This window comes from Chanodichthys erythropterus, chromosome 12 (genome assembly GCF_024489055.1).
Source record: "Chanodichthys erythropterus isolate Z2021 chromosome 12, ASM2448905v1, whole genome shotgun sequence".
Lineage (NCBI taxonomy): Eukaryota > Metazoa > Chordata > Actinopteri > Cypriniformes > Xenocyprididae > Chanodichthys > Chanodichthys erythropterus.
Window position 1 is genome coordinate 8,570,882 of NC_090232.1, and position 9,460 is coordinate 8,580,341.

Genomic DNA, 9,460 nt, shown 5'->3' on the forward strand with positions numbered 1-9,460 from the left:
AGCTATGACCTTGTGTAAGCTTTAAAATAAAGAAAATGTGTTAACCTGAAATGATGACTCACTTTAAACTTTATAATCATTTGATTGACCACAGACACTGTATCCACAACCTGATAGCAAAACTAGAACAAATCAATTGACTAACAAATACATCATTAGAATAGCGAATGTTAGCTAATAATAGTTGTTGCTAGAAGTGAGTGAAAGATTGTTTGGCGCTTTTTACAACGGGCTAGCAAGCATATTCACGCAAAAGAAACATTAAACAACTGTTAAAGAACTTAAACAATACACTTACATTCATATACAATGCATATCTCTTATTGTTTTTTCGGAAATCTCCCACTCGATTTGAGCAAATCAGGTAAAGAGGTTGAAAAACACCTATTCCCGTGTGACAACACCCCAAAGTTGGGAACCGCCCCTTTTTGTTCCGCAGAGACCTCCTTCTCTGTTCTTCATCCTTGTCTGTGTCCAGGAATTGATGTGAGTGTGACGTGCTCCTCGTTGTCTCGCTAAACTTTATTCGTGTGTGTCTTATTAGTCAGTTTTCTGAGTCTGAGTTCCAGCCCCAGTCCAGAGACCCGAACTTGTTTCCTGTTGTCGGTTCAGTCGAACTGTGAGCCTGTCGTCTGGCGTGGTCGCTTCTATCTGCCAGCACGGACCATTTCCATCTGTTTGTACTTCACTCCAGTGGGACTACAGTTGAGGAGCTGTGACTCGGGAAGCCGCTGTTTGTTCTTTTGATCTCCAGCTGCAACGTGCCTGCTTCTTCACATCTGGCAGTCTGTTTCTGTTATTTCTGGAACTCTAATAAACTATTTGCAAACTCTTTTCACCTCTGGGTCTTCTAGGCTCACCTGACAACTTGCATCTGATTGTTGAGTTTACAGTTCAGCACCTAAGTGTCTACACACCTGACGGCTGTATTTGATCAATTGGTTTATAGGGGTGGTATTTTGGAAAGCAGTGTCTTGAAATGGCAAAGAAGTGACATTATGTTAGATTTCTGTGTCGTGTGTTTAGTGTTGTGCAAAACAATGTGTGTTGTGTTTTGCAAAAAGTGTGAGGCTGAGAATGTGCTTCTAGTTGTGCAGATCTGGGCTAAGGTTTTGCTCCTTGAGTGTAGAGTTTCAGTAACTGTGTTTTTAACTTTAGTGTGCAAGTAATCGTAAAAAAAAACGAATGCATTTAGCATGCACTTTTTTCCACATTATCTCAGAGGAGCATATAAGCAATTTGTTACACCAACAATATTTGTAGTAAACATTGGCAGATTGAGAAACAAGCTAGAACAGAGGTAAAATGCCAAGAAGACAATATATTTCAACATTCACTTCAAGAAAATTGTGCTTTCTCTCAATCTGAATGTACCCATTGGTCCAGATACCCAAATTCACTGTTTTAGTACAGCCTGAATACATGTATTGTCAAGAAAAATGAACAATTCAAGATTATATAGGATTTATACAGCAGATCTCAATAAGCCAAATTTATTTTGTTCATAAATGTTTTCAAGAATCTACAACACAAAATGTAGCATCACTGCATTATTCCCATATTACATATTTATGTAATTTAATAGTTTTAATGTTGTTAAATGGAGAAAGATTTTACATAACTGTTCTTAAACAAATTTCCAGGTTTACATTTGTTTTTGAGTCCCAGACTTTGAACCCTACTATACATATATTTATAAAAGTAAACACAAAACATAATCCTTTTTATAGTCATTTTAATCCACAATCTTCCTAAAATGATGTTCCTCTGAAAGAAATTTAAAGAATGACCTACTCCAAATGCATTATATGTGATTTTGTGATGTGATTTATATGCATTAATAACTGTATATATGTGATTTTATCAGTAGCTTTCACAGTCCAACAATCTATCATTGGCAATCTGAACAATCTGTTCAAGTGCCTTCAGTATCAGAGCATCAATGTTATCCTCTGTGTCAATCTCCTCATGGTAGTTCTTCACCGGGAAGATGTTTGTCATTGGCACACCTGTTGTGGTGCTGCACATCTCCATCTGGACAGGAGCAGAATGTTAGATCAGAAAACTAGATGTGGCTGTTCAACACTGGAAATATGTCCTTGCAATATGTAAAACTGAAACACGTGTATGTCTTTGGATGATATCACACACCTTCTCTTTGATCCTCTTGCTAGTGTAGATCTTCCCTAGATCATTTTTGACCAGCGGACATGCTTCATCCACTTTGGTCATGATAACCACTTGAGGAATCCCTACAGCAAATGCAAAGGTAATGTAAAGGTTTTATATAAGTTATTTTTTCTTCAACAAAATTGAGCACATTTGTGTCAGTTTGCTTAAAGGTATTTACATATCTACATAACTGACCCGCATACATTGTCTGGTTATATAAATAATTAAGCAGAATTATTGAGCCTGACAATGCCCATGCACTTGCAGCCTGTATATCTGGATTTTGTGCACCTACACACTGAAAAACACACACAAACCCAACCCGCTTTATGCCCACTTCTCTCTCCCATGTAATATAATGCATGTGAACTCATGAATAAAAATCATAAATATTCAGCGGTCAGTTTTACCCCGATCACTGATTCTGTGGCGGATGATCTTCAACTTGTCAATAAGTTTATCATCTGTGAACTGGACTGTATTCCCATCTATGACGTAAACCAGGCAGAAAGCCTGATCGGAGAGGGTAGGGTCACTGATGTAATGTTGATCCTGATTAACGAGTGCCTGCCCCTGGTTGAACTAAGATTGGAAATTCAGCAAAATATGTAAAACATCAAACCTACTGCACACATTCAAACTTTGTTCAAATATAATAATAATGTAGTGGTTTATTACTTTATAGCCATCCTTCACATGTCCAAACACAGCATTGATGATTTCCTCTGGTTGTGACCCAGCCAATGCTTCAGGTTCTAAGCCCATTATATCCTTGAAGACGAAGGGCAAAGTTCTGTCCCCACTTCTGATGGTGAATCCTTTGAGCTACAAACAAATACCAAAATATAGAAGCACAAATATGTGTGAATAATTTCAAAAAAAAAAAAAAAAAAAATTAAGGAATACCTACTTTTTGTGTGAAACTATGACCAACAGCAGATGAATTAACTAGCGCTCTAGAGCAGATCCGTCCTTGAAAGACACTTTCGATGGAGTTAATAAAGCTGGACTTTCCTGCTCCAACTTGTCCAGCTACCAGGATCTTGATGTCCTTTACATTTGGATCACTCGGAGAGAAGTTTTGCAGCTTCTGTTTCAGAGCTTCTTTCTGTCTGTGAAAACAAAATACAATTTTGTGCCCTACAGAACTTCACTTAAAGCAGATTTGTTAAATGTGGCAAAACAGAATCTACTGGCTATATTTGGAGTAGAATTACCACACTACACTTTTTAAAATGAAAATATATAATGCTAATTTCCTTTTAGAACCAAATTATGTAATTCTTTTAGGATTTTAGGTCATTTTGACCTTAAAATAAAAATCTGCACTTGGTGAAACAAGTTAAAACAAAGAAAATATGAGAATTTATCATGTTTGTGGGCCAAACTGCTGCCATCTGGTGAAAAAGAGAAATAACTTCACGTCAGGTCAAAATCATGCTATGACAACAATGACCAGTAGATGGCAGAAGTGCAATCATTCATTTATTAAAAAAAAAAAAAAAAAAAAAAAAAAAAAAAAACATAAAAAATAACTGTTGAACTCAAAACGTAAGGTATGGCCAACTGAATAAAAGGACTGATATCAATTATTGTTACCACATCAATGCCAATATTGTCATTATTGATATCAACTTCTAAGGGATAAAATGGTTAATTTTCAAAATATTTTCAGTAAAATGTTGTGATACATTTTCATGCTAAAATAATAAAATTATGAACGTTTATAATATCACATGTTAAAAAGTTACACCACACATGATCATGGCATAATTTTGCACTTCTGAGTGCTCGAGTCCCCTATAAAATCTACAACGGAAGACGAGCAGAATTACTTCAGATATGGTGTCATTGCCAAGACTGTGGTCCTTCAAAAACAACAACAACAACAACCACTAATTCTCGTTTGTAAACTGTATAGGGGAGAGATTCCAGTATATTTTACCGGGAAATGCAATTCTTATCTTACACAATATTTGCACTTTTATCTTAGTTCCGTGTTTGCACTGCTATGCACACAGATACGACACAGTCTGCACGTAAAAACAGAAAGTACTTAGACAGAATAGCTTATGTACATGTATAGCTTACCCCCGGTCAAATTTCCTCCACGGTTTTTCCAGTTCTAAGAGAAAACATAACAATTAAGTTGCAATAACAATAATTTGGTATCTCTCTGAGAATATATCTATGGCGTGTACATATGCATTCTATATATAAATCATGGAAGAAAGACCCTCTCACCTGGATTTGGGTGTTGCTCTGGTTGTGAGTTTGATGTTCCCATTATTTGTTTATTTTTCCCCCTTTGATATATTTATATCAGCTCCGTCCTGGAACACAGTTGACGTGTCTCGGTTTAAGAAAGTGAAATCGGAACAACGTGTATAGGCTATATATGGGCTACAGTTTCAGTTTCATTTTAGCTTTCATGCATATTAAATCTGCCCACACCCATCCTTGTTCTTTTCACATCAGAAACCATAATGACAAAGCAAAGAAAAAAAAAACAATTAAAGTATTTAGTATAGCACTAAATGCATTTTTTCTATATATAAAAAATATCTATACACAAAGGTATAATGGCATACCCGTACACATTGAGACAGCCAATAAGAAGTGTTTCCGCTACATTTCTTCAAATGGTGGACCACCACAGTAAGTAAATTACCACCACACCACATAGGAAAAATGAGAAACTGAAAATCATAATAAATAATGAGCCTTTGATTGCCTATATATAGGCTTACATAGCCTAATCGGATAAAGTTTGCCACAGCGCACCGGCAAATGAAATGATTATGAGTGTGTAGTGAAAGAACAGCAAGGAGACTGTCTAAACATTTTAATATGTTTTCTGTAGACGATGCTGATTCGTCATCTCCGCAGCAGTGGACGCGCCTAGCCTGTTTCATATGGATTATATAACTGGGAATATTAATGTTCCTTTTTTTGTAACGGCTCCTGAAGGTTTTCTTCTGATTACTACAATCCCACTTTAACTGATGTCTGAACGTTTAATTTCTTCTTTGCAAAAGTCAGATTTACGTCATCGTTTGCTTATTTCAACATCATTTGAACATCGTGACACCCTTTATCGATTGACATCTTGGTAAGCCACAGAGGGTCATTGCTGAAAGAGCTGGCCTTTCTCAGAGTGCTGTGCCAAAGCATATTCAAGGAAAGTTGACTGGAAGGAAAAAGTGTGGTATTTTAGCTCAAAATACCCCACAGATAATTTTTGACAGCATGTTAAAATTGCTGCTTTTTGGGGTTGAGCAAAAACGCCTGTTTCAGTGTGTGCCCTCTAAATGCAAATGAGCTGCTGCGCTCAGCCTAAGACGGCGGAGCTTCAAGAGCTCATTCTCCGGTGTCAGGAGTCAGTCAGGATGCACTATAATATCAGAATGATGAAGTGATGGCGATGTCTGAGCCAGATGGAGCCGATGGTCAGAGGGAGTCCAGTGGAGCTGAAAGATCAATGGTCACTGTTGGAGATGAGGGAAGAAGGAACGAAGGCAGAGGAGGGTGATGGGCCGAGGTGGCCCAACCGGATTTGAAGCTGGGGACAGAGCTACGGGAGCCCAGGAGAAGCTGGCTCACAGTGGGCCCCAGGTGTAGCCGTGCCACTGAGAGGAGGCTGATGAGGGACTGACGCGAGACAGCGAGGGATATTAGCAGGTGTGTCTGAGGACTGGAAAAGGGACTGAGGAGGAGCAGAGGGACTGACAAAAAACAAACAAAAAACATTTTGGTCATTGCCACCACTGGTCGACGGTGGGATGTGAAAGGATGATTAGAGGACAGGAAAATGGAGGAAGGAATAATAAGAACAGGAAAAGCGAGGAGCTGAGCGTGCACTCTGTGGCTTGCAGGGTGACTATAATGACTATAACGAATCTCAACCTCTACAGGTTGGTGTGGGTTGGGATGCTGGAATAGCAGGGAGCAGTTGCTGGTGTATAGGATCGTGATGAATTTGAGGAGGGGGGTGGTGAAGGAGAAGTAAAAGGGGAAAAACATACTAAAGCAATTAATGTCTTTAATGTCTTTAAATATTATACACCTCTTAATCAAATGAAGTTTGAGATATAACTCCCCCTCTGATCTTCTTCTTGTATTTGTTATCTTGGTATGTTCTGTCTTATTGTGTAATATGTCAGTCCGTATACTGTATACATATATTAAATAGTTGTGTGACTCTCTCACTTGGATTTGCTGGTTTTTGCCCTGGTTTCCCTTATTGACTAATTGGCATATTATTGCAAAATTTTGAGAAAATAAAAAAATAATATGTTTCAGAACCTTTTGTGCAATGGAATGGTCCCATATGTTAAAGGTTTTTCATGTGAACCACACACACACACACACACACACACACACACACACACTCTTTAAGTCCAAGCTATCAGTCACCCATTGACATGCATATTTTTCAAACATTAGATACATTTGAAATAGAAACAGAAAATGTTCATAAGTTTATAGAAACCAGCTGCATTTCCTTGAAATAGAAACTGAAAGTAATTTAAGTAAAGGCTAAATTTAACATGACTTTGCACATTCATGCTGTCTGCAGGGCTCACAAAATAACATTTGAGTATAATACAATTGAGTTACAATATGAGTATTTGATTTATGTAAGATGTCTGCTTTCCTATTTCATAGATGAAATGAGGTTGAGTAAATGTAAAACTATTTCTGAAATGTAATTTTTGGGTGAACTACCCCTTTAATGTTAATAGAAATACACAGTCAATGGGATTGCAAAACCAAATGAAATACCTCAGCAAAATTAGTAAAAAGAATTGTTATAACAATAATTTTTTCCCATGGAGTATTTATTTATAAATACAAATATATCTGTTACAAACCGTCTGCATTCACAAATATTCATTAAAATAAAAAGTGTGACAATTCTGTCTCCCTTTACATTTATAGATATGATACAATAATACTTTGAAGTGGAGTTTAGGGGTAGTGAGGAGTTACAAGAACACAAATTACAAGAACTGGTTCTCTCATAAACTAATAAGCGAATTTGATGTCTTATTGACAGATTTAAGGGAGACGTGACATGAAGGCGTAAATCTGTAAACGAAGACTCAATCGCAGAATGAGTGTTAACATGTTTATTGACAGGACAAATGACTTCAGACAAGATCTTGAGGGAGAGGTGGGGATAACAGTCCAAACAATATGAGGTTGGAGGCACAAAGACAGGCAGACAGAGAGGCCACTGAGTCCAGCCCAGGATGACAGAGCGTTGGAGAGCAGGCTGTGTGAGACCGGAGGGAAACGGCATGGACCGGGCAGAATCTCACAACTCAAGAGGATATTAGACACACTGGGCACAATCAGGCACAGCACCGGTCTTGCTGCTAGGTAGATACAGTGAGTGGCCAGTGAACCTCAGCCTGCAGAACTAGACAAGATGACAGCAGACAAGACACAACACGACAAAACTGATAGCAGAAACCAATGCAAAGCAAAGACTACAAATAATACTTAAGTAGTAAGCTTAATAAAGAAAACTAAAGTCAGGAATAAATTAGAGAACTAGTAAAATAATAAAAAGACTAATTACTAAAGATAAAGGAAAACCAACTCAAGTAAATTAAAAACTAAAGTAAAACCTGAAAACACAAAACAATAGCAAGTATACTCTAAGACAAAAGGCTGGACAAGACTAGAATGAACAAAATAGATAGACCAGTAACTTCAATAAATACCTACAGACATATATACAGTAACCACAACAAGAAAAGTACTAGATAACACAGAGGACCACGAACTGGCAAAACATGAGCTACACTAGTTCAGTAGTCAGGGCACTGATCTGGGAGTCAGCCACATTCATTTACACAATATATGATTCAAAAGCTAGGAAATTTACACTGAAGAAAAACCTTTTCCATGAAAGAGGACAAATAAAGGAAAATATCTTGTTCCACCAGTGAAAGTGAAACTTGTGAAGTCACTTTATATAGTTGAATATATACACAGAGACTCGAACATGTAAGGCATTATTTTTCTACAGCTTATTACATATTATTTGTATATATTAATATTCATTTAAACTAAATGCTTAATCATTTATAAACTAAAACTGCTTGTGTGTATAAGGGTATAATAATTATATAAATCAAATATATATATATATATATATATATATATATATATATATATATATATAAAACAAAAGAAAATCATACAAACAAAACAATGCAAACGAATGCAAATAAGGTCACAAATGGCATATTACACAACATAAACCATCACACATCTTTAACTGATGTTATTTCACTGGCATCTAGATTGTGTGTGTATAATTTTGGAAACTGTTCATGTGTACATGCACTTCAGCAGCCCTTTCACAATAAAAGTAATAGGTCATAGTCCATCTGTGACAAAATCAGTGCTGAAATAAATGATAACAGACTTATAATGGTTTGCATTAGTCATTGAATTTTTGTGATAACTGACACTTTCTTTCAAATATATGGTTTTATAAATACAACATTGCAACATTCGCCATGGCTTGCACTGTAAAAAAAATCCTGTTGTTTCTACGGAAAAATACTGGCAGCTGTGGTTACCAGAACAATACTGTCAAAATTACATCAAACCGTAACAAACTTACGGAGTTACATGTGAATTTTACATTTTAAATCTGTTAAATTTACGGTAAAATAACGTATTTCATTAACTGATATAATGTTAATTTACCAACTTAATGAAGTACTAATATCTGTTTTGTACGTTTATAATATACTGACAGTCACCAAACACAGTGGTGATAAGAGTCACATGATGAATCAAAGTTCATCACAAGCAGCTTTTCCACAAGCTGAGGAGGACAATATTAATATATAGAAGGAGCACACAGTGTCATTCACACACACACTAAACACCATCATGGTAACATGCATGAAATTTTAAAAATGCAATAAACATTAATTTAACAACATTAGATGTAACATAACACCCTAATGATAACTGATGAAATGAGAAAAACTAAGAAGAAACAGAGTTATTTCAACGAAAATATATCAAATGTGAAGTATCACGCAGGGAATTGTGGGAATGTCAATACACGGTTTTTTACTGTAAATTTTACAATGAATTGTTATTTTTCACTTCCAAAAACTGTGAATTTAACGGTATTTTACCGTAAAATTACATTAAATGTACCATTAGATCTATTACAGTTATTCACCGTATATAGTACGGAAACTTTCTGTAAACCAATCAACAGTTTTTCACCGCAGCATTTTTACAGTCTTTT

The 9,460-nt window shown here is 36.3% G+C and overlaps 1 protein-coding gene across 1 annotated transcript; it reads right to left on the reverse strand.

Moving 5' to 3' along the window:
* Window positions 1-1,463: 1,463 nt before the first annotated feature.
* LOC137032598 (interferon-induced protein 44-like) lies at window positions 1,464-4,560 on the reverse strand. The gene is made up of 7 exons (XM_067404419.1): window positions 4,417-4,560; window positions 4,264-4,297; window positions 3,083-3,284; window positions 2,851-2,997; window positions 2,583-2,754; window positions 2,152-2,252; window positions 1,464-2,034 (listed from the first exon to the last, which is right to left on the reverse strand). Exons 1-7 carry the CDS (start codon window positions 4,457-4,459, stop codon window positions 1,864-1,866), a joined length of 870 nt encoding a protein of 289 aa, XP_067260520.1. The 5' UTR covers window positions 4,460-4,560; the 3' UTR covers window positions 1,464-1,863.
* Window positions 4,561-9,460: the final 4,900 nt, after the last annotated feature.